Genomic DNA, 26,257 nt, shown 5'->3' with positions numbered 1-26,257 from the left:
AAGGAGCGAAAGCTAATTTTCTTTTTTGCAAGTTTTGTTTATAGAAATGCCGAAATATCATGAGGAGGCGAGAAATGTAAGTTGTCTGTTTAGTCAGACGAATTATGAGATTTTTAAAGACGCTATGTTATATGTTAACTTTAAAACGTTTGACAAGTATACCGGTATATATTGCTATTTATCTTGCAGGTGAGTGTCCCGCCTCCTGGCCGCTGGGTGTGGAGTGATGAATCCCAAACAGTAGCGTTTGTCAGGTGAGGGCATTAACAGTTAATTACCAGCCATTGCTGCACCTGCTGTACTAATGGGGGTTGTTCAATGTTATATAGTCAACTTGTCCTTAACCTTAACCTGTCCTGTTTTTGTAGCTCTACTCCAGAAGAGGAGGGTGTTTTGAAGAAAAGAAGACAAACCAATGTCAATTTCACACACAGATCTGAGTGGTAGGTCTGGGTTAACAAGCAGTCTTAATATATGTGCATGATTCACCTGTCATAATTCAAAATTTAATCACAGTGACATAATTACAATGAACAATTAACCCCCACCCCACAGCACCTTGTAAACCATCACACTAACAATGCAACTAACAGTATCCAGCATCTACACCTTTTATATACAGTCTATGATCTACACACATGAACGACCAACCTGCACATGATCATTGTTGTCTCCTCAGGTTGGCTGAGGTCTGTACATTGAACCATAGAGGGCGCCAGAGCACTAGAAAGAGCCTGACCTCTGCCCATCTGAATGCATACAGGTCCTCGGTGATGCAGAGACAAGGGGACCATGTCTCCATAGATGATGTTAAACGCAAGTGTTCATATGTTGTTGAACTTATAAGAAAACTGTATGACATTGTCTGTCTCCTGTGAGAGTAATTGGTAATTGTCGAACAAATTGAAGTTTGCTACAGCTAAATAACCTTTTGACCCTGCTTTCACAAGGCTCTTTGTGTTATAGAGGTGGCCGTCGGTTTGCTGCAGGAGAATTATCTGCTTCCCATTCCTTTCCGCTTCATGGCTATATTGAAGTAAGTAATACATGTCATTCCTTACACATACACACCATTTCCTTTGCTTATATATTGTATGAGAAGATCTGTCACCCAGTACTACACTTCTCTCTCTGAATCCAGGAATAAAGAGCTAGATGACGTCCTGACTGCCCTTCTTCTTTACTTGACTTGTTACTCAGAGCAGAAGTCCTTGGAGAATAAACCTAAGCCTTTAATGGTGTAAGTATACAAAGGATGAAAGAATGTTGTCTATTGTACTGTATATTGCCATCATGTAGCCTATCGTACAGGTTGGTGGCTACTTTCTTGATTGTGAGGTGTTTTTTATCTATGTTTCTTCTCTTCTCTTTATTTTTTCTGTTGCTTGTATTTCTGTCTTGTCTCTTCCCTCTCCCAATCTCTTTCTTCTTCTTCTTCTTCTTCTTCTTCTTCTTCTTCTTCTTCTTCTTCTTCTTCTTCTTCTTCTTCTTCTTCTTCTTCTTCTTCTTCTTCTTCTTCTTCTTCTTCTTCTTCTTCTTCTTCTTCTTCTTCTTCTTCTTCTTCTTCTTCTTCTTCTCAATTTTTCCCACCAACCTCCCAGTGTAGAGAGCGTCACCGAGCACCAGCGGATGGAGGAAGCTCTGGCCAAATTGGAGATTGCCCAGAAGAAGCTGGCCATCAGCTACTTCAGCCTGATGATGGACTTGGATGTGGCACAGCAACACCACACAGCATATCACAAGTGAGTAGTTTAGGTTTAAAGAGTCCTGGATATAGTTTGGGGTATTTAGGAACCTTTATCAGATGTATGCTTTGAGATTATTCAGCTGTCATTGTAGCCCATTGTGCGATCAGTGGAGAGCCATCTAATATTCCTCATTCACAGAGATAAACAAAAGCTCTCTAATCAAAGTTGTCAAACTGTTTCACATCCCCTCTCTTGTTTTAATCACTGTATGATCCAATATTTACATAACCTTAGATGTCCCATATGTGCACACTGTCTTGCCAGGAATGATTTCTGGCAATACACACCTTTTAAATTGAGTAAACTGATATCAAGCTAGAATCTTTTGATTATTTATTTACTACTTTTGTCTCTTGAGTGTTCATTGATATATATATATATATATATTAACTGTGGTCGTGGTTTCTTGTAGACCAGTTGTGTGGTTGTATGCAGGTTGACTGTACAGTAATTGTCGATCCTGGTTTTCTCTTGAGAAATAGATCCTGACTTCAATGATACTACCTGATTGAATAAAGTTACATACTCTTGAAATATAGGTACCTGCTTGAAATATAGCCATGCAACTCATTGGTCAAACTGAAAAATGTTCGTGTCACACACAAATGGAGATCAACCAATCACAGTTTTCACATCTTCAAAAAGCTTTTTTGTATTTTTTCAGGGGGCAGATCTTACCGAACAGTACAGATTGGTTGCTACATGCGGTAGGTGCAATCAGAAGTACAAAAGGAATTAATCGCCCTAAATACAGATTGAGCAATTTAAATAATATGTATTTTAATATTATATGAATGTTATTAGTATGCATATTCCCATTCATCCTTCTTGTTCCAAGCAAATTGAAAAATAAAGGACATGATTAATGATAGGAAATCAATGCTCTCATTTTTAGAAACCTGATGAATATGACTTGTAGTTGTTTCTTGCAAAAGCAGCATATATATATATATATAACATTCAAAACTGTATTACCTCATTTGCACACAAAAAAGGAGCCTTCAGTTGGTCAGAGTGAGGGCCAGTTCACCATCTGTGAATACAGACGGCAGTGAGCAGAACAGAACAACATTGAGTGCTGCTTATGCCTGGTGGCCTTAATGAATTAGTTAGTGGTAGGATGTTGACTTAACACAGGTGCTTTGCTTTGACAGGCTTACTCTGTTATTTAGGCAGGTGGGTGGACAACGAGAGAAATATCACGCTAACAGCAGTACCTTATTGCCTGCTCTGTATGTGACCTTTTTTGAACAAAAATAGCTGTTGTGACCTTTTAAAAACACAGAAGAGTAAGTGGCTGCCTAGGTCTTTAGTCAGAAAGTAGGGATACTGATTGTTCATTCAATGAATGGTTTAACAAGATGGATGAATGTCAAGAGTATAAAATGCATTAAACAAAGAATTGATTTGAGGATAAAGAATCCCAGATGACACTTCTCTCTTTTTAATTCCCTCGCTCTTTGTTTCCAGTGCTTGTATAGCTTCTTCTGCTACGTGGCCTGGGTGACGTTTGGCAGGAAGGACCTGAGGGACATCCAAGAGGAGGTGGGGCGTCTTTTGTACTCTGACACCTTCAACGCAGCAGTGAGGAACAGGACTCATAGGGATTCGGGAATGAACTCCACTGCTGATAATGGTTCAGTGAAGACGGGAGTAGCTGACCCAAAGGAGACAGAATGTAATAGCACATTCAAGCAACGGTACGCTTAAGTGAAGGTTGCGTGTAGTGCCTTCATGTATTTTGTATTAGTATAATAGTTTTGGATTAACAAAAGTAACACCTGCACCATGACTTTAAACCAAACATGAATTGAAATAGACAATGTTTAGATCCCAATTAGCTCTTAAGCTACACTTATGTTCCTTTTTCTGTGAATATATGATTGTCATCAGTTTTGTTCACCTATAAGGAAATTCTCCCCCCACAGGCCAGTTAGAGAGGGTCAGCTACAGTACTTAACAGCTCTGTGGAGTTAGCAAAGGTCTAGTATTGGACACATTTGCACCAACTTCTGTGAATATTAGATTAATTCAAGAATACCTTTTATGGCAACAGTGTAGTTTGGCCTTGAGCTCCTGCACATTCACAGGACACAGTTCATTTTTGTAAATGTACAGTCCAGCGTTCAGTCAACAGAAACACAGCTTTCTGTGATCCTGTTACCCCACCATAGGATTTCATACAATTTGTGTTGTGCTAGGAGACTTCAAAGTGCTGTATAAACAACAAGTGTGAGACAGAAATAAATGATACATTTCTTTATGCCATGACAAATGTATTTATCTTTTTTTTTGTTTTTTTGGGAGGGTTTTTATTTTGGGTGTGAATTCTGAATTTAACCTGTGACCATACCATTACCACATGGACATGATGAAATCTGTTTGGACAGACTCTAATCCTGACAAAAGCCATAGTTATTAATCTATTTTATCTCTATGAACAAACATTTTTAATGAATCTCATTTAATAGCACTCCCTTCAGAGTTTCTGTCTATTAATGAGTCCTAACAAACCCATTTATTTTCTCTAACCATCAGTTTTCTTTAACCACTCTGATCTTGATTCAACAAATTATACAGTAAATAAATGAATTGTTCTGGCTGCAAGCTTGCGTTTGATGGATGTCATGTCAGAGCTCTAAGTGGAATATGATTGATGTAGACAGAGCCATAGCTTTGTCTGATAGGAGGGACTGTCTGACAGCCTGTTTTATGCTGCTCGGCTGTGTCTGACACAAGATTGGCAGTTGTGTAAGCTGTCAGAGGCCCAGCGCTCTCTCCTGCTGTCAGGTTGAGACCAAACAATCAAAAGCTGGGCTTGAAGCTTGCTCGCCTCCTGAGGGTGGATGTACACAACATGATTTGGACTAGCTTCAGCACTGCTTCCAGCTGTCTAACAAAAAGTGAAAAGATTGTGATGAAAAAAAAATCTATTAGAGTATATATATATATATTTTTTTTATTTATATATTTGTACTGGAAGAGAACATCTTTAGAGCTGACTACCATAGCAGCTCTTTTAATAAATTAGAAATGGAAATGTGTTTACATACAGTATGACAAAATGCAATATGTGTGGAATGTCTCCCTTTCAAAATACTTATACATCTGTTGTCTGAGTGGATGAGCTACTATATAGAACGGTCTTCAGTATCATAATATTTGGTTGAATTCATGGAGTAAAAGGTATACCTGCTGATTAGTAATACACTTGCTGTGATATAAATTAAATGTATGCAGGAGCAATCTGTGCACTCATGTGTGAAAATTGTTTTTTCCTCCAGCTCAGCTTTTACATTTGCATGTTTGCCCAAGGTATTGATATGTACTGTACAATATGTTCATTACATTTTTTTGACCCTGCTCCTTCATCTGACTTTTTATCCCAGAGTGTCCCAGAGGCGTCCTGCCCTGAGCAGTATAGTTAATCAGCGGTCCCCACTGATGGTGTCTCTGCTGCCCTCACCCAAAGAACAGTCACCCCATCTGTTCTTCAGCAGCCAGGCAAGGAGGCAGAACCTGCTGCGGGTCGAACGCCGTGACAGCAAGGCCCTGACAGAAGAGCTCGACCAGCAGCTGGCCAGTGTCAGGTAGAGTAAAACATTATACAATATGTAACATATAACACTCAGGAGGATGTGATTTATCATACACAAAAGGTTAAGCGCTGGTAAACTGTCATAGCTAACATGTTAGCAAACAATTATCCATTTTTTCATCAAGTTAACATAGAATGCATCCCATTGGTATCATGTTTCTACTCACCTGATGAATACACGTCCAATTATGGCACCTTTTGGTTTTGTCCACCTACAAAACGAAAGATGTGTGACTTTCTTTACTGGCCACTCCTGACAGCTTGCTGCCATTTTGTGCTTGCCACATTGCAGGAATTTGGTTTGTCAGAGCTTGATTGCTGGAAATGCCTGCTTATGATAGGAAATGATGAGAACTACTGTATAAGAATCTACTGTATGTGCAGTTGAAAAACCAAAAGAATAAGTTAAAAGCTGCATAGAGCTGTAGAGTAAGGTGTTGATTCTCAGTGATCCAGCACTACAGTGAGCCAGCTGTATTACAGGGAGTTATTTGAATCATTGTTATTATAAAAAAATATATATTGCAGCTTTAAAGCTATATTCAGATCTTGATAATTATAAAGGGTAGTTGATCAGCTGTAATTATTATTTATTTTTTTTTACTTTTGACTTTTGTTGTTTTTCAGAAAGTGTGAATAAAGGATGAAAATTGTGATGAAAAAGTGATAACACCACGATGACATGACTCTATTATCAATTCCCCCATCTGGAATACCCTGCCTGATCTGACTAATCTCAGATTGTATGTGTGATAGGAATATTTATTGCCATCTAACCACTTGTTAAATCAACTGAGAGCAGGATGATTAATAAACTAATACATTCCACATATATAGAAATAAGGTATTATTTGTTATGGGTTGTGTGCTTGTATGAGTTTTCATATACTGTATCTGTCCTCCAAGATAGCATTGACAAATACATTGAATACACTGGGGGGAAAAAATCATTTTATCCCTTTATCTTCCGGTCTATCTATCTTTCTTTCTTTTTTTCTCCTTTCTTATTTCTTTCTTAAATCAGCTTTGGGATTCTAGGCAAGCCACTGAAACAGTTCAGCCACAGTACCCTGATACCCTACGGAGAAGAGAAAAACAACAGAGATGAGGATGGGGACGATGAACCAGAGAATCGTGCTTATAATAACAGCGAGGATCATCCTGGGATCCATGTCGAAGGTAGCAGCAAGTCGTCCTTCACGAGACCTACGTCGACAGACATTGTCAGATATGGCAGCACCACCCACGCAGAGTATAGAGTGTGCATTTCCACAGACATACCATAGACAATGAATGTTTATTGACATAGAAATGCATTTTTCGGCATGGCCCAAAGGGTCAAGAACAGAAACATTCAGGTAGCAGCCGAGCTTTCATTCTGGTTTGCTTATGTGTACCTCATTTTCAAAAGCACTCCTCTGGACTGTCATCACACACACCATATTTGTGTGGATTTGCCTGTGAATTTAAATAAGCTTCTTATTTGCCAGCTGGTGGTGCTGTTGAATAAAATATAATGAAATCCATAACAACTTTGAAGGTCTCCGCTTTCAGTAGACTCTGAGAGATATTCAATTCAAGGAAGTCCAGCTCATTGCATGCATAATTCACATTGTATAATATGTATTCTGGAAATCAAATTATACAGTCTTCACACAGAGTTTTGTTTGTCATGATTCATTCTGTGTCCTTGTGCTGCCTCACACTGGGTTGACAATACAATGAACTGGTGCCACACACACAAACACACACACACACACACACACACACACACACACACACAATCAGACACTCACTCTTACACACCGCTCTCAAGCCAGGCTGGGTAGCAGAAGGGGCTTTGCCTTTCGTCCTAATTGGCTACGTAATCTGGGACACCAGAAGTAGAGTTAAGCCCTCTGAGGAGGGAAGGACGAGGCTTGGGAAGCCTTTGCATTAGGATGGGGGATGGGCCATAAGATAGGTCTTAAATGAGTTTGAAATATTTTACATCCTCTTGATTTAAATAAAAACTCTTCCAAACCCAGAACAACTAAGTCAAGCACTCCCTTGCTTTGTCCAGATCTGTCTGGCTTCACTATCTGCTGTTGCTTGCTTGTCTTCAGGTCATAGAGGATGAGCAATTTGATGGAAGGAAAGGAAAATTGTACAGGTCAAATGGGACCTGTTAGTCTTTCTTCTCGTCTGCTGTACTATGCATCCTCTGAGGGCAACTCACACTTTCCCTCACTGTCTCCACTCTTGTTCTCCTTGTGCTCTCCCTCCAGGGCACTGTGGCTAATACCAGGCAAGCCGTCAGATACTTTTACAGTTAGTTGAATGCTTAACTATGGCCTTAAAGAGATAGTTAACATACCGTGTTTTACTTTTGTACCGATAGGTCAGATGAGAAGATCAACAACACTCTCATGTCTTATGAAGCTATAGCCAGCAGCTGGTTAGCTTAGCTTAGCATAGAGACTTAAAACAGAGGGAAACAGCTTTCTTGGCTCTCTCCAAAGGTAACAAAACCTCCAAAGGTCCTCCAAAGCTTGCTAATTAAAATATGTATATAGTCTGTTCAAACCATACAAAAAAAACTGAGTTTGTAGTTTTACCGGGATTATGTGGGGGACTATTTCTTGGTGTCTAGCAGCAAGGAAGCGAATAAGCAATCTTCCCAAGATGTCAAATTACTCCTTTTATCTTTTGGATACCTTTTATATATTTTAAATTATGTGAATCCACAATTGCTGAACTAGAATGTTCTTCTTTTATCTGTGAGAAAAATATTCTGCACTCTTCACCTCATCAGCAAATACAGCAGCATTTAATTTCAGTCTTTCAACAGACCATTCTTTGACCTGATGTTACCATCTCATTTTGTGCCGGAAATACAAAAGCTGGGTTTCAAAACATTACGACCGTGAGCTGGGAGGATAGTTACAAAATCATTGAGTGTCTGTATTTATGGATTGCGTCCCCTTTTTGCTACGAAAATCACAATTAAATGAAGGACAAATGCCATGTAAAAAGCCGGAATTATGATTAAATTTCATCAACAGTGAATACCTGTGAAATCTCCATGTAACAATGCTGATTCACTGCACACATTCGAATATGCCTGTTAATAAGTCAAGTAAATAAGTAAAGTAAATTTCAAAATTCATGAAAGTTTTCTGTCTTCAAAATGTCATCGTCCAACAGTGGCACCAATATGAATAGTTTTATAATTTGGCTGCGACTCACAACTCCTTCCATCTAAGTGTTAAAGAATTGGTTAAAGAACTTAAATTGGTTAAACTACAATATATCATGGTCAGGAAACTCTTAACAAGGATGTGATGTCATGTAAGAAAACTCTGTAGTTTAGTTCAGCATAAGGTTAACATTTAATACAGATATTACACCATATACCTGTGCTAAGAGATATTAATTATATTAGCATTTAAGTCACATTATCATGGATACATGTTACATTTTTTGGGATAACAGTGTGACACCACCAGTACACAATGTACCTCCAGAGCCCTCGACACTGACTGAAGCATTTTCTGTACTTGAAGGAAGTTACCGTTGAATGCAGAGCTGCCTTTTAATGTGGCCAAGACGGTGCCCAAAGAATCTAGTTTGGCAGCGCTTGTGATCAGGGGAGTTGTAGGCCTGACTGTGCAGAAAGGGCAGACTATTATCGGGTAGGATTAGTGGTTTTTCAAAAGGTTCTGGGAAAATGCTTTTTTCCACTATTGTGACATTTGACTGTGGTTGTGCTGGAACGCCTGTGGACCATTTAAAGGCTGCTATGTGGAAAAATTACACCTTTATAAATTGAACCACTGCAAAATCATCCTTCAAAAAAGGTCATGAGTTGCACACATTTTCAAAGTATTTAAAGCACACTGTAATTTCATTCCTGTCTATTGGTCTTCTTAAGGAGGATGAATAGTATATACTTGAAATGTACACTTAAGAGTAGTTTTGTGTCTGTAATGTTTGTTTTCTTCACGTGTACCTATAAAACTCTGTGTTGAAGGTTTGTACATTCAGGTCTCTACTTCCAGACTTCATGTTTTAGATGTGGACATTGCATTTCCTGTCTGTAACCTTTGTATTGCAAGTTTGTTAACCTTAAATGAATGAATCAATAAATAAATAAATAACTCAAGCTTTAAAAAAGAAACCCTGAGAATTTATATGAGAGATGGAAGGACTTTTAACACGATTAATCCGTTTCTTTGGGGCTGCTGCAATCAATAATAGTAAATAACAGCTGTAATGGCTTTTACAGAACCAGGTAAAAGCTATAAGTCTGTAGACATGCCAGCACTGGGATCATAGATGGGTGGAAGCTTGCAAAGATGAAATTGAATGCGTAAACTTGCAATATATAGTTTCCAGACAGGAAACTAAATGTTCAGACTCAATGACCTAAAAATAAAACTTTCTTCTCAGAGTTAGCAGGTACAAACTACAGGCACTCAACCTTATTTTCAAGCACACCTTTTTGAATAATCAAATACACCCTTGATTTTAGGGGGGAGTTTTAAATTCATACCAGCAGGGGGAGACTTTGCCCATAAATAGCTCAACTCAATGGGATTTTGGTTTGAGAGGGGGGCACCTTACTAAAAACTAATGTATCTCATTTTAGTCTTTAACTCCATCTCCATTGTCTGGTGCATTATTCCCAATAAGATGACGTGTGCTTCATTCACATGGGAAAAAAGTGCTGTATTAATTTCATTATATGATGAAATACAGCAGCAATGAACGACTAATCAGATGTGTCCATAATATCACTGCTGCTGTATATTAAACAGCAGGCTGATTGTAATGTAGCGCGTTTGACTGGATGAAACTCATTAGAGTGCAATTAATGATCGTTATCTAGATGTGGAGATAAATGGCTCATCAATTAGCTGTGAGGCTTTTCCTCGTGCACCTCCCCATTGTGTTGTTTCTTTTGGGTGGGGGGGTGATAATCAATTTGAATCATGATAAAGATTTACAGCGTGTGGATAGACAACATAATTGGTTGATTATGATTGCTGTGGTTAGGGTTTGGCTACTTTGTCGCCAAGTCGCCCCCCCCACCCCGGTCTCGCGGTGACATGGCCGAAAAAAGCGCACGCACTCACCGGAGCGTCAGTCGTGCTTTACACTTTTTTGTCCTCGTTATTTCCAGTGCGCGCGCTGAGGGAGAGGAGAGCGAGCGAGGTGTCTCGTGCGGATTTCACTGACAAGGCGCGTGGAGGACTTTGCAATTAATCCTCGCTTATTTGTATATATTTAAATATATATATATATATATATATATATATATATATAATTTTTTGGGTCAGATTTCCAAAAGAAAGAGAGAAAGAAAGAAAGAGAAAGAAGTGCCTGGAGAAGAGAGGTGGGGGAGGAATAACCAAAACGCAACACGTATCCGGTGGGATCCCACTCCTGAGAGAGAGAGAAGCGGCTGGAGTTGGAGCGAAGGGTGCAACGAAAGAAGAGAGGGAGAAAGAAAGAAGAAGAAGGAGAAGAAGAAGAAGAAGAAGAAGAAGAAGGGGGGAAGCTTTGACATTTCGCTCGTAACAACACGTTTGAATTAATAAAGCGGAATAATGAGGAACGTTTGGATAATTTTGACCCTCGGGCTGTCCGTCTTCCTCTCCGGGGAAAGGGTAAGTTTTTTTGGAAAGCAACTTAAAACGGGGGGATTTAGCTGTGGGGGGAGAAATGCAACTTCGGGTCCACAGACCACTCACTGCTGCTGCTGCTGCTTTTGCTGTTTGTTTCAATAAACCCTCGACACGTTTGCGGGGTTTTCCTCGGGGTCAGTCTACGTTTTATTTCAAAAAACGATGCTGTATTAGGACGGAATAAACCCTACGAATGGTTTGATTTGCAGTTTAAAGCATGGTGTTAAAGTGTCCATTGAATCTGTGTCTGACAACCAAGCAGACAGGCCTATTGCTGCCTACTTTAAACAAGACTCCTGCTAGTAACACTTTTCTTCACATCTTATCAGACACCAAAATGCAGGTGGCAAGCTCAAAAAGGTCAATGTGCTTGTGTCACTACTTGCCTATAGGTGTTCAGTTTCAGTTGTTTAATCAGTATCTTAAAGGGACATGTATGATTCAAGTTTATTTGGTGTTTTAAGATCTCTGTAGAATGAATAGTCAGAAATGCACTTTTCAGAGTGGTAATTTAAAGAATATATCACATAAAGTGGAAATATTATAAACTATATGGCATCTGAAATGAAGGATGATCACAACACTGACTATTGAAGATCATAGAGTGCCTGTATATGAGTATGTAGCTCTACTACAGTGATTTCTTGTTAAGATGTTTACACCTCTGACAGCTGTGCAGGTCCATGCTCACAGGAATAGATGCACCATCGAGTAAATGCCATCATTTTTGGGGCAATCCAAACTTACCAGACAGATAAATCTGTTTCATCAGGCATTGAATGGTTGTGACATTTAAATTAGGGAACACATGATCAATATTCTAGTTTTCTTTCTTATTTTTTCAAAAATTTAATCTGTATATTGCTTTTGCATCCTTGTTGTTTCTTTCATCCACTTTCAGCTTCCAAGTCAGTGTCTTGCCACCAAACTGAGCGTGCGTGACCCTGCAAATTGGCCCGGTTGTTGGGATGACAGATTTTGGCACTTTAATGTGCGGCCCATGTCATTATTGTCCCCCTCCTGTTGTTTCTCTGTGGGTTGTGACTCGTCGCTTGGCGCAGTGCCTCCTCCTCTGTTAGACCCGCTTGTCCAATTAGCTGATTCAGACACTGTTGTTTTAATGACTCATTGTTTTGCATGAGGTCACCCCCAGAGTGCACTTTTTACATGATTTTCTATTATCTCTTTTTACACTGGGTTATGCATCTGTACACAATGATTCAGTTCATTTAACTCTTATCTGTATACTTAAATTTGAACATGTGAATCAGTGGCTACAAAGTTGGAAGTATGTGTAAGAATGCAATATCACACCACCACAAATTACAGCTTAAAAAGTATGTTCAACCAACACTTTTTTGACTCCGATAAAAGTTTCTCAGAACTAGCATCTGTTGTAGTACTACACTGGATTGCAGGACAGTCATAATATCCCATGATCTTTTAAAAATCCACCTTATTTTCCCAAAATATGAGGTAATCCATTATTAGAATATGTCAGGATTGACGTGTGACCATCTGTCATCATCTACATTACTTTACATGGAGACATCATGCACACAAACACACATACACTCACACTTTAACCTGATCGATATCTGCCTCCCTTTTATCTGTGTCCCCTGAAGGCCTCTCTGGAACTTGACACATGACATTGATTCTCAATATGGGCGCTGGTGTTGACAGGTGGTTGATAACCTGCTTTAGGCACATCTGTCTGTGTTTTAATTACCCCATCACGTCAGAGGGATACAGTAACACTCGCTGACTTTTGAAAGCTTACAGATAAAAGTCAATTCATTTCGCAGCTACTGGCTTCGGAAAACTAATTATTTCATCACCGAGGTAGAGAATTGATTTCTTTTAGATATCCACAATATTATAAATTTATATCAATGGTTATCCTAAAATGTAGCTACAATTTATACACCTTTACTTTTGCTTTTTTGGGTTGCTTGCCTGCTTACCAGCTCGCTAAGCTAGTAAAGCTTTAACAGTAATGCAACATGTGAGGTCTCAGCACATGTTAAAGCTTCCAGCTGAAAGAAACGACTGTTTGCAGAATGCAAAGCACAGTGGGACGTGCTGCAGTATCTCTCGTTAGATGAGGTCATAATAGTTAAAGTGGAATTTTAATGCACTGCTCCGCAACCCCTCCATCTCTCTCAGACTGGTTTCCGCTTCTCTGCTTCCAAGAACTTATGTGAACGAGGAGGGAAGAGTTTGGCTGAGCTAAGCTAGGTAGTCTTCTCAGCCCGCCCTGCTACGTTTCAATACACGCCACTCACCAGATGTTGTGGTCTGTAATTTGTGTCATGTTTTGGTGGGAAGCGTGGGTGTTGTTCACCTCCCTTTACATCTGTGATTTACAGGGGAGAGGGGGGGGGGGGGCTTCTGATGCTGGACTCAAAGGAATCACTTCAGAGGAGCCCTGGATTTTGGTATGAGCTTCCAAGGAAGGTTGAGGGAAATGGGAATGTGGCTGACAGAAGGAGGGGGGGGATTAGGGAGAAAGAGAAATGGAAGAGCAAGCAAAATTACATAGACTGTCTGACTGTGATGTTACAAGTTCAAGGGATTTAAGAGTCAGCAAAAGGAAGATTTCACATATCTGTTTATTTTTTCTCCAAGGCTTTAGTTATGGACTGACCCCATTCATGAAGATGATACAGGGCAAAGGCTATCTTAGCCTTTTCTCAAAAGGGCAAGTGAGGTCGGATTGCTATTATGTACTGCCTTCAAATAGTCAAAAAGAAAGGACACGTTAAGCCTGGGAAAATCCCTTATGTTATTTCAAGGGTGAAAAGGCCAAGGCGTCAAATACAAAACTTCAACTTGAAACCTTTGATGACTTTTGGAGGGAGGGGAAAAGGTGCAGCCTCTGTATTGTGACAGATGCATTATCTAAGTCTCACGGCAGCGTTCAAGTTACATTTTCTGGCTCGAATGCTAGTTTTGTATCGGCTGATTTGGTGGTAATGAAATGAACGGCGCCAAGGCAGACGCTGACCTTCCTCTCAACTCAACCGGCTTGTGCGTTTTCCTGGACAACTCACACCTCTCGCACACATCTGTCACTCTTTGATGCACCAAGAACAAATAACACACGCTACAATTTCCTATTTTGTATCAATTGACATGAAGGATATTAATCCTAAAAGCGTCATATTTTCCACTGCTCTTAATATACTTTTTTTTTTTTTTTAAATCCTGCTCACCCTTTCCAAGGCTACTGAACTGAATACAACGCTTCACTCGTTTTGTTGCACAGTGCAGGGCTTTCAGAGCCTGAACGAGGATGTGTACACTGGAAATTTTCTCTCTGTTAGTGATAAAAGCAATATGCTTCATCTTAAGCACTCCTTTTCCAATGTACTCCATGATGAATAAGTAAACTCCCTGTCTGTGGTGGGCGGACAAAGTAATAATCTCCTTTCAAAATATATCTCTCCATCTCTTTTTGATCAAGAGGAGGAAATATGAAAGAAGAAGGGCAGCAAGGAATAATATGTAAGGATAAAAACGACCAAATAAATGTGATGAAAGTTGATGTATTAGAGGGTAATGATGGAGGAGAGAAATGAAAGGATGCTCTGCCACATAGAAGCAGAGACCAGATGATGTGCTGCGACTGCAGCTTCTCCTGCTGTATATTTAATGATGCTCTTTTATTTTGCATTAACCTAGAATTCCTCAAACTGAAGACACAACCAGCTCCCCTGCATGCATCTGCTTGTGTTTTGTCACTGCTTTCTCTTTTTTTCCCTTAATAAATCTGCCACTGACACACATGGGAACACTGAGTTTCGTACTGTGCAGAGCAACCTGCCTCCTCGCTAGTGTCCGACCCTTCAGGGGGTGCATTCATTCGGTCCCTGTCTGCCAAGCATTATGCAATCGCTAATGGACTCTACAGAAGGCAGGAGGTAGGTAGGGGCTGCGCGACCACTGAAAGCAAAACAGAAACCAACCCCCCCCTTCCTCCTTTTCCCTGAATCCATCTGTGTCCACGCATGAACTCCTGTTTTGTCACCATGCAGGCACGCACACAAAAGCAGATAAACACACACATACGCACACATGGTCCCTTGCCTCCCCGGTGTTATTTTTCTCTGTCCCTCTTCATTGCTCTTCCCCTTTTCACATCCCTCTGCCAGCATGTTCAAGATGCTGCCTGTCATTACCACAGTGTCTGGGATTAGGCTGAGAACAGTGGCATTATATTGCCTCTCAGGCAGCAGGAAGGAATAAAGGGAAAGCATTTTTTTTCCCTTACACACAAGATGCACCCCATTTTTTTCCCCCTCCTTTCCCCTTCTCTTAAGATGTGAGAGCTCGCAGTGAATTTGCAAACATCTGCAGGACGTATGTGTGTCTGAAAAGAGCTGCTTTCCTCTCCCACTCACCTCCCCTCCTCTCTCTCTCTCTCTCTGTCTCTCTGTTGTTGACAAGTTGGAAGAGGCCCTGGCTTTGGCAGTGACTTGTGCATACTAGTAAAGACTCACAAATAGTCAAACTCTGCATGCACTTGTGTACATTTACCGGTGCCTCTTTATGTCCCTGTGGGCATGTTTTTGCGCATGTTTATGGCCACATGTTTGAAATACACTGTCACTGACTCCAGCCACCAAGACATAGGGAAAACACATTAGGGAGATGTGGTAGCACCAAAACCTGTGACAGCAGCTCTGGTTCACGTTGGGCCTCAGCCACCCTCACCTAAGAAACTGTCAGAGGCTGCACCAGTGGACAAAACGTTCTGCATGTGCATATAGCAATTAGGGTGAAAATATTTACACACAGTAGACCTCGAGCATTAATCTTTCTCTTTCTTCTCCTGTCCCCACCCTCTTTCTGCCCCCTTTTCTTCTTTTATTTCTTCTATTTAATTAGCTTAGCAAATGGAAACTTCCTTGGCAGGACTGTGGTGGAGGGGTTTGTGGTTGTGACAAAGAAAAATGGGGAAAACCCTGTGTCAGGATGTCTGTTTTCTTCCTTTCTTTCTTTCTTTTTTTTAACTGCCTGCTGCCTGCTTCCAGTTTGGGAGGAAGAGAAGGAGAGGTGGGGGGAAAGAGGGAGGGAGAGAGAGTGTGAACCCTGTCTCCCTTTTGGTGTTCACGTTTTCCCAAGCCAGGACCTGTCTGGGGATTTGCTGTGTGAGGTGTGAAAAGTGTCTAAGTTGGCAGGGGGTGACATGACAGACCTGGGTGGTAAAACTGACTGGTTCCTGGCATTAACACTGGACCGGTCTGCTTTGGTAACAGAGTTGTAGGAATATGTCTACACTCTTCACTTTCCAACCTCTGTGAGAGATATTTTGCACTTTCACAGTTTTCTTATGTAATTATAAAAAAAGTTCTTTTGAACTAATGTAGCATGCTGTTATCAAAGTATCATCATTATTTCTATTTTGGTCAGACTACCAGGGTATGAAATTAACTTCCACCAAGCACCGAACGTGGGTATATTTTCTGTTTGGTGAGTAAATATCGGAATGTTTATACCAAAATAGTCATGTAATACAATATCTGACATGATGGCTCAGAGGAAATTACTCATGTTTGCCCTCATACAGTGTAGACACATGCACCATATGTGTTTTTTATGCATGTCTAAACAGTGGAGCGCCAGCCACAGACTGTCTCGAGCAGCGTTAGTTTCACGGCACTGTTTACGGTACGGGACATCAGTTACTCGACATTGCAGCTCTAAACTGTCACTTGCTGCTGCCGCCTTCTCATCTCAATGAAATGTACTGAAATGAATGTATATGTGACACAAAAAAGCAATGTATTATTTTAGTTGGTTAAAAAAAATGCTTTGCTGGTGGATTTTTTTTTTTACCAGTCCTCTAAGCAGGTCAGTCAGAAAGTTAATTTTAGACACCGCAGACTGCACTCTAGCCAAAATGAGTGTATTACGAGAGCTGAAAATTGATATAATTCTGAACTCAGGCTTTTTATTTTAAAATGAATAAAAATACATCAGAACAAACCCTAATACTGACAGAAAAGAGGAGTTTTGACTCACATAAATCACTTTCACTCATAAATGCCAGACACTGGTAGGCAAAATAGACTATTTGGTGTAACTTTATAGGATTTATTTTCAGTGTTTGGCAACTAATGCTTATTTTCATTTTTCCCAATTAGTAGTCTTTTTTTTGGTGGGTAAACTATCAGAAAATGCACAAGAATGTCACGATATCCCTGAAGCCTGGGGTGAAGTTCTGAATAAGCTTGTTTTGTCTGGCTAACAGTCCAAAACCTGAAGATAATTAAACTAGCACACAAGATAAAGAAAAGCAGAGAATAGTCACATCTGAGAAGCTGGAACCATGGAGAATGTTTGAAAACTCACTTGGCAACAATTAAAGTTGCCTAATTGGTACCTCATTTGTTCCTGCTCTGATTTAAAGGTTATGTAAAAACTTCCAATATGCATTTGATTTAAAATGTCTTTTCAGTCACAAATGGCAAAGTTTGTGACTAGGAATGCTGATGTCATTATCTACTAATATCTATATTAGAGGTTATGAGATCGAGCATCAAAACGATGAAATTACTTTATTACTTTATTGAATATCAGCACTTATAGCAGTGCTTTAGTGTTCACAGACATATAAAAATAGGGTCGCTGCAATTTACTGTAAAGCCGAAATTCTGACACTAGACGGCTCGGCCTATTTCTCCAGATGAGGTAAACGTTTTTTTCTTTAGGGATGTATTAAATGTCATTAGTGCAGATTGTGGTTAGTTCAGGTTTTGTTGGTCCGCCTGTTAAAGGGTGAAGTGAAATCAAATGCTGCTTGTGAAACCACCTTGGTTTACTTTGTTCTGCTGAATAGACAATGATCTGAGGGGCAAAATGCGTTCCATCTGTATTATATACAAGAAAAAAAGGAAAATGGCGGATATTTGAAGTCATGACATCAGCTAGGTTTTTTCCCATCTAACTCCTGAGATTGCTGTGGAAAACAGCATGGCACATTTAACACATCTGTGCTCACTCATATTTACGAGCGCGTTTTTATCGTCTCTAAAAGGCGCCAAATTGGTATCTGCGCTGGCGTTCCTCCAAGCAGAAAAATGTACTTTTAATGTCTGGTGTTTCCATTATTTCCTCTATCTTGCATCAAAACAGCACTGCGTAAATCACGCTTTCTATGCTGGGTGTATCACCAACCGCAAATTACACTCCATGCAGTCACTTAATTTAGAGCCGTTTTCATGAGAAAACTTCGATGCTAGAGTATTTGGGGAGGCTGATGAGCTGGAAAGGGGAATTCATTAGTGAACTCCCCACATAGCACACAGCACTTTGTCTCTTCTAAACGCATGCTGATGTGTAAACTCGTCTCATTTAGTAAAAGGCAGGGAATTTAAAGGCTCAAATTGAGTGCTCATGAATATTCATCACTGAAATATGTTTGTCATCATTGTAATTGATCACATGGGTTTCCATCCCTGCCTCCATGTGGGAAGTCTCAGTCGACTCCTGGATGCCTCCAGCTTTTCATAATTTCCTTATGAGCACATAACCTGTAATTTAGTAATAATCCCAGCTTTTTCCGCACTCAAAAAAATGTGCCTCTGTCTCCAGCACTCCATATTCTTGGGAAAAACAAACATTCTTCAGTTGTGTTTTCATATCCTAGTTTTTTCATTCAATTTTCAAGGCAATGGTCACTGCTGATTTTGTTGAGGTTTGTTTCATTTCCTTATTTTGATTTGGAGGAACCGTGATGTCAAGACCCAGGATTCATATCCAGATGTTTCTGTGTACTGTTGCGGCAGACAGACGATGTTTGAAACTCCAAGCTGTGACCACATCATCAAATCAATCCAGACAGTGACTCATACTGTAAGACTGGATGAGCTAACAGTGGTGAAAAGAGTGTAAATATATAAAAGGACGTAGCTAAGCAAGAAATCTAAAATAAGATTACTTGGAGTGGAATTTCATTTGCTACTGCAGATCAAAATAGGGGCCTTTTCACACCAAGTTATATACAATTATAGTCTGAAATCTAAAAGAACAGATGTGATTTTTATGTACATGAGTCTTTTTTTCAAGGATGATTTGCAGTGGAAAAAAGTAAAACCTGTGAGCATAGCTTTTCCTCTGCTCTGTGAATAGAGGCAGAAACCTTCTAGCCTTAATAAAGTTGCTCCTACATTCCTTCCTGCTACCTTGGTTTTAGTATCTTTCTCTCCAGATATACCTATAGTGGAGAGTTTTTTGTTTAAACTAATCTTTTAACCTTTTCTGTAAAAGATGCGTATCAACACAGAGCTTCTTATACTGTCAGAAATGACTAGCAGTTCAATTATTGTATGTGTTTATGGACAAAGTGGTTGAAATGATCAGTTTTCTACATGTTTATGCTTTTTATGTTGAACAGGTGTTTTGATTAATTACTCTTAGTGGCTTTTTTCTTGCAACGCTTTTATTGCGCTTTCAGTAACAAGCGTAGTTGTCATCGACTCAAGTAAAACGTTATCTTTCACTTCACCTGGTTCACCTTTTCCACTGAAGCCTTTTCTGCTGGCTGTTCTGAGTATATGCGTGTAGGTGTGTGTTTCTATAGAGGAATTGAGCCCCGTTTGGTCAAACTCCAACAAGGACGGCAGAGGACAGAAGCCACACACCCATAAATTAAACCAAAACATGACAGAGCATACCTTATATCTGTTAATTCGGCTTAAGGCACTGTTAAAAAATGCTTAGATGCTGCACCTAAGTCTTATGATGGTTGAGAAAACCCTGATTTTTAAAACTTGCATCAACAATTTACCAAATTTTTATGATTCTATGATTTCATCAATTTTTTCTTCAACACAGAAATCATAGATCCCTATCTATGTAACTCTGTTACCACAATAGGCAGGTATAGTATGATGGTCAATTTTAAAAGTATTGTGTTGGTAGCAAAAGTGGCGAAGAATCATACATTTGACTAAATAATCTTACTTGCAACTGAGTAAAATCATTGCAAATCCAAATTGCTGATGAAGATTGTATGATGTGTTTTTGAAAAAAAGCTAGAAAAGTGTGTTTAGGAGGAATGTGTGTTTTTTCAGAAGTTACATAATAATAATTGGGATCATGATTATCAGCCTTAATTCTTTTCATTTTCTTGTATGAAATGCATGGGCTAAGTATGAACTCTATTATAATCTTATATTATGTACTTATTTGCACAGTTGGCATCTTTGTCAGCATCTTGACTCTTTGCAGCTCCAGGGAATATTCTACTTTATGACATTTTGATACTGCAGATAGTCAACTTGACATCCACAATTAACTGTGCAGCCAAAGGTCAAATCGCAAGCCTGATCATACCACCCACTGTCTCTCTGCCACGGTTGTTAACATGATCAGAGGCACTAATGTGGTTGATTTTACCAGGCGAGTTAATCTTTACTAATGCACTCTGTTAACGGCCATCTGTGCTCTCAACGCCGACTGTAAACCCTTTCAGCAGAGCCCCACGTTGCATTCAGTGTCCCAGCAGTCAGTCCTCCATTACAGCCAGGGATTGGGTTTATTATTCAGCCCAGAGAGGCTTTAGACCAGAGAAAGCGTGTCAGATGGAATCCATTTTGATTTTAAATGCAAATACCGCTGACATGCTCATTGCCAGCGCTCTGTGACCACACAGCCCTCTTGATGGGTGGAAAATTTCAGGGAGAGGTCTCTAAACAAACAGAGGCTGCCAGTCAGAAGGTCTCATGTCCACAGTCAGGTACATGGTTGACCCTTTGACCCCTTTTACTGGGAGTCTACCTTTGCATGGTGTTTAGCTTGCAGGGGTTTTCAAACTGAATATGCCCCGAAATACTAAACACATCATATTTTCCAATTAAAAACTAAAACCTAAGTACTTTTGAGGACTTTTCTCTCTCATTTTCCCCTCCCTGTCTCCAGCTTCTTCTTACTTCCATCCCTCCCAAAAATATAAGCCTCTTTTTTTGACAGTGACAGCAGCCAAGGTCACTGCTTCACTTATAATCCGTATCGTCTCCATGCTATGGTTAAACCGGTTTTCATGCTATATTGGAGGCAGGCAGGCAGGCAGGGTGCAAAGCTTGATTACTTTGATAATAATAATAATTTGTTTAATCGAATGATTGGGTGGCTGAGTGGAATGGCTGCATGACTGCTACCCCCCCAGACTCAGCTGGATATCTTTTCAGTAGGGGTAGGCAACAGACTGTGGGAGCCTCCTGGATTTCCAACACAGTCTCTGTAGGGGTTTGTCAGATTCATCGCAATTAATTACACAGTGAAGAAGAAGAGAATGGGCTTCATATCCTGTTGATTGTTAAAGCTGCCTTATAGCCCCATGCCTTAATGGCCAACTAGTGCTGTTCAATTAACTAAGAGGTAGAGAGAGGGTATGACATGCTACAAATCGAGCTGTATTACAGTGACATAGACTGCGGCTTGCACAATGTTGGACCCAGCCAAACTTAAAGAGTAAGTCTACTGATTTTACACATTTTACCAGCCTGTGATTAGAAATAGTTGTTTAATGTCTTTGGCTCTGGAGGGAGAATATCCCAGTTGGGTTTTTAAGACATCAGCTATTTAACGGAAAGCCTAGGCTTCAAACTTGGGCTGTGAGGTTTGGTAAAAACCTTGTGCAGGCCATGCTTCTAACAAAAACAAGTGTTTTGTACTTCAGTGTAGCATCCATTGTTTTTGGAGCTGGATCCTTGCTAGTTACTAAAACAAAGTACATGTCGGCCTCCGCAGTACTGATTCGACCTTCTTTTTTCATTCCGTCTACTGAGTCCTCCAGAGTTTTGGATGTTGAATAATAACTTGCTGAAACACTCTTAGCTGAAGGTCTGAATGAAACGAGAACAATAGACAACTTTTTTTCTAATACTGTTAACTAGTGACTTCCGCGTCTCAGACTTCTGTTTTAAAGTGACAGCCTGCTTTCAGCAGCTAATGAACTCCACTGACCTCACATCGGCATATGAAGGACACAATTGCCTACACATCCGCTGCATCAGCATATACACAGCTCTGAAGGGCGTATTGAAGATGCCTTTTTGAAGATGATTGCTTGCTGTTGCAGCTTCTGCTTTTATTTAGTTTGGTTGCACTCGCTGTGTGCGACTGAGTGACCACAAGCAGCCTTATGACACGTTTTGTTAGACCTACAGTGCAAAAGCTGCTGGAGACATCTGTTGCCTGGTGGGTTTAGATTCTGGCTGCTCTTTAGTGTGGGCTGATCCACCACAACTTCTGCCCCCCAGCTTTCACAGCATATCTTTGTCTGCCTTTGTTTCTGCATGCACATACTCTACCATCGATTAGAGCCTACTGCTTTATTCTTTTCAAAGGGTACTGTAAGAACTGCACAAATGGCGTCTCTTGACTTGTCTTTTGATGTTTTTTTGTTTCTTCTTCTTCTTCTTACAACCACTGATGCTGCTTCTCTTGAGACCCCCGGCATCCTCAGCCCATCAGCGAGGAGGTCTTAAAACCCAGAGCACAGGGTGGAGCGCCAGTCGGCCAGCATGTTGTGTTGTTTCAGGACCTTTCAGGAGAGCCAGTCTGCAGTCTTCATAAACCACACATTCTTGCAGAATTACAGCACAGGGAAAGAATTGGAAAAGGCTATGTAGCGAGCGAGGGAGCAGAGGTTTGGCAGACACATTAAAAGCCATTTTTAGCTGCAGTTTTGTTAGTGATCTTTGTCCCGAATCCAAAGGAGGGAGCACAAAAAAACACTCCTCTGTGAAAGACTGGGCTCTTACTAATTGTGTGTTCTTTCAGTTGAAAGTGTGTTTTCTGTCTTGATAAATTGGCACCCTTTCAAAGTCCCAGCTTACTCTTCCACTAAATCATTAAAGATTGAAAATGCAGCCTAGCTGTGGTAGAAGCACTGGGCCTATTTTGGTTGCCAGAATTCAATTATTTACATAGGATGGAACATGAATGAGAATTTTACCTCATCATTTCCAAATATGAGCCAGAGGCTATAACACTTCAGTCATGAAAAATATCCCCAAGAAGCCAAAACAAGATGGTTTTGTTGCAACATTAGGGATGCAAACCTCATCCTAGAAAGTGCAGTATATTGAGGGAAGTGTGATCTGATTTTAACTAGAATATGAAAAGCAGACAATCCACAAAAGAGTTCTTTTTTTTCCATCCAGGGGCTAATCAAAGCTGAATTGAAAGATGTAATGCAACCTGGAGGGTATCATCCAGAATGATGTGAGTTGTTTACTCATATTTGTGAGCTTATGTACTTGTGGGCTCTCTGTTGTTTGGTTGATAAGAGAGGAGCACATCTAGCATCAAGCAGCTGGCTTGCATATGTAAAACATGGAAGGATTTTTTCCCTTTTTGTTGTGGCGCAGGTTGTTTCAACAAGCGCAGGAACTGAGCGGATGGAGCTGCGGTGGTCTGTCAAACATCACTCATGCACAGAGACACACACAGATTGTACATAGCAATGGGTTCCCCTTTCTGTGATTGGTTTGTATTCTCCAAACAAAATCTAATCTGTTGTTTCACATCTCCAATGGCAGGTTTATGAACAAAAGGAAGTGCCAGAGTTTTGGAAAGTTGAGCCTCTTGATATTCTTTCACAACCATGTTTACCATAATCTTTAACTGGATAAGTTGACTGCTGCAGGCCACCCATGTTAGTTTTATTTCATATATCTGTACTACTCTGTTTAAAGGACTTGCAAATTCATGCCTCCCGTCTACTGTAACCTAGAGGCCGTCTAAACTGGTATTGACACCATTAAATGAACAGACTTCGAGCTGTGGCGAGTGTACTGATATTTGCATGCCACGTTCGACTACATTATTAAGAGCATGAGGTCTGAAGAGCTTTCTAGCAACAGCAGGCTAATCTTCAGCATGTGCCAGCCGAATCTCAGGTGACTCTCCAGCACTGTTAATCCACACAGGTAACTGTGCGACGGTGGAGACATGGTCTGTGGCTGCTTCCTTGCCTCTCTGTGCCTGCAGGACATCAACATTTACAGCTGGTACATCAGTGTGTTTTTGAGAGTTTTGGGTTTGTTCTGGGCCGGTTGGGTTCTTACTGTGTGGAGTAGGCATATTTTCCCTGTACCTGAGTGGGTTCTCTTTGGGTACTCCGGCTTCCTCCCACAGACCAAAAACATGCAGGTTAGGTTAATTGGTGACTCGAAATTGCCCCGTAGGTGTGAGTGTGAATGATTGTCTGTCTCTATATTATATGTTAGCTCTGTGATTGACTGGAAACATGTACAGGGCGTAACCCGCCCCTCGCCTAATGTCAGCCAAGGATAAGTGGTGAAGAAAATGGATGGATAGATGGACATCTCTGAAACAGCTTTTCAGTTTTGTAATGACGAGGAGTGATTTGAGGGAACAGTATGATCAGTTGAATCAGGGTGTACATTACCAGCGCAATAATCAACACCAGTATTTGGTTCATAAGTTCAGCGTTGGTGGACCTTACTTTAAAATGATTGCACTTCTGAACCACGCCTATATTTTGATGGACCTGCCAAGAATACAAGGCTTTGAAAGGATTTCCCTGTCAGCGTTTGAAGATATTTCAGTTTGAAGTTTCAGGATTGATGCACACTAGAGATTTAAAAAAATAAATAAATTAAAAAAAAGCCTGTGTGATTGTGAACCTTTCATTGAGTCTGGCATGCAGTTAGCTCATGCAAGCATAATTACACAGTCTCATTAATGTGCAATTACATGAGTCATGCTTAGCCCACGTTGGATCCAGTCACTGTTCATACTGGAGCCCACTGAGGGACACCTTTTTTTTTTCCTTTTTTTCCTCTCTCTCTTTTGCCATGATTTCCATCTTGCCCGTCTTTGGTGAGAGACGTCCTGCTTGCAAGATGGGAATTCTCTTCTCTCCCCTTCTCTTCAGAATACCTCTCTTATGAAGGTTTCAGTGCCCAATTATACGGTACGTTCTCCAACTCCAACTCCAACCCTCTTCTGAGAGACTTTCTCTGATTAAAAAGGCTAAAATTGTCAAGCAGACCCTGCAATCCATTAATCACCGCTCGAGTCTCGAGGTCTGCTTGTTGTTTCATCGTCTAGGAAATCCAAACTATTTGAGGGCATAACATTCTTTAGCACTTCTAGCTCTGTTTCTATTTGGAGCGCTCTTCAAGAGGACATGTGGCCTGTTTTTAACATCTCTACACGGGTAGTATTGACAAAGATTAAATATAGAGATCATCATCCATTATCTCTTGCGTAATCTTTAAAATTAATGAATGAACATTGCTCCCGACTTTATTATACTAGTACTAATAGACTTTGTTTTGTGATACAGGATGTAATATCTCACTTATTTCATTGTCAGTAGTTACATCTTGTCACATATTGTCTCTGGTTTGAATGAGGGAGGATTACAGTGACTTTGGACAGATTTTTTTTCTTTTTTTTCTGAGGCTTAACATCTACAGTCATACGACATCATCATGTGACCCAGTGGCCCAGACTGGATTAAAGCCAGAAGATAAAACCCTCTTCAAACATGACAATGCACCGATGGCAGTGATCGCTACAGCAATAACAACATTGTTTTAAGTTTGTTGTGCTAAGGTAATGAATTGCCTTTAAACTGAGGTGATATATGAGCTACTATAGCGTTAGGTCACGTTGTACAAAACCGTACGTGTTATCTTCTGACCTTAGTATAACAAAAATGCTTTAATTCAATCTGGAATTATTCACGAAATCATAAAAATGCAATTGAAGATTATCTACAATAAATTCTGCAGCTCTAATTTGAACATTGTGTGCTTGAATACAAACACATGGTGCCCCAGACTCACTGGCTAGCTGACTATTATTAAAACCCTGTGTGTACTGTAAGGTGGCGGCACGAGGAGCCAGCACTTTTAGACTCACAGCGGCCTTCAATCACACCGTGCCTCGCCGTTCCCCCAAACCCTGAAAAGTTTACCTGAGTTTTATTATTTTGAGAACCCAAGCTGAGTTATCCGCTATAAGTCCACGGGGGTTTTCATCTGACGGGCGGCGAGCTGTCAGAAGTCTGTTGCTTTTTCGTGAGTGAGGTCAAGATGGAGAGCAGACACGCACGAGAGAAAGAAGTAGCGAGAGCCGACAAAAAAACAGCTCGTTAAAACGTCAAACAAATTGATGTTATTGAGGAATGACAGCTAAACTTTTGTCAAGATTCACAGTTATTTGTGTCCCTGAATAGACGGCTGTAATAG

At 40.3% G+C, this 26,257-nt stretch overlaps 2 protein-coding genes across 3 annotated transcripts in view; both read left to right on the top strand.

Annotated features, from left to right (window-relative positions):
- The first annotated feature begins 46 nt into the window (after positions 1-46).
- On the top strand, positions 47-7,793 carry LOC133995882 (protein phosphatase 1 regulatory subunit 36). Its single transcript, XM_062435395.1, has 12 exons — positions 47-76; positions 190-254; positions 680-816; positions 967-1,036; positions 1,142-1,240; positions 1,602-1,742; positions 2,413-2,455; positions 3,219-3,448; positions 5,138-5,338; positions 6,371-6,605; positions 7,614-7,633; positions 7,727-7,793. Exons 1-12 carry the CDS (start codon positions 47-49, stop codon positions 7,791-7,793), a joined length of 1,338 nt encoding a protein of 445 aa, XP_062291379.1.
- Positions 7,794-10,514: 2,721 nt separating this feature from the next.
- sdc2 (syndecan 2) overlaps positions 10,515-26,257 on the top strand; it is a 401,227-nt gene continuing 385,484 nt past the window's right edge. For both annotated transcript variants that reach the window (XM_062435355.1, XM_062435354.1), the window contains exon 1: positions 10,515-10,997. In XM_062435355.1, coding sequence (XP_062291339.1) covers positions 10,938-10,997 — 60 coding nt within the window. In that variant the 5' untranslated portion in view covers positions 10,515-10,937. The remainder of the gene's footprint in view (positions 10,998-26,257) is intronic.

This window comes from Scomber scombrus, chromosome 16 (assembly GCF_963691925.1).
Source record: "Scomber scombrus chromosome 16, fScoSco1.1, whole genome shotgun sequence".
Classification (NCBI taxonomy): Eukaryota; Metazoa; Chordata; class Actinopteri; order Scombriformes; family Scombridae; genus Scomber; species Scomber scombrus.
Note: the sequence above shows the minus strand (reverse complement) of the source record. Positions and strands in the feature narration are given on the sequence as shown.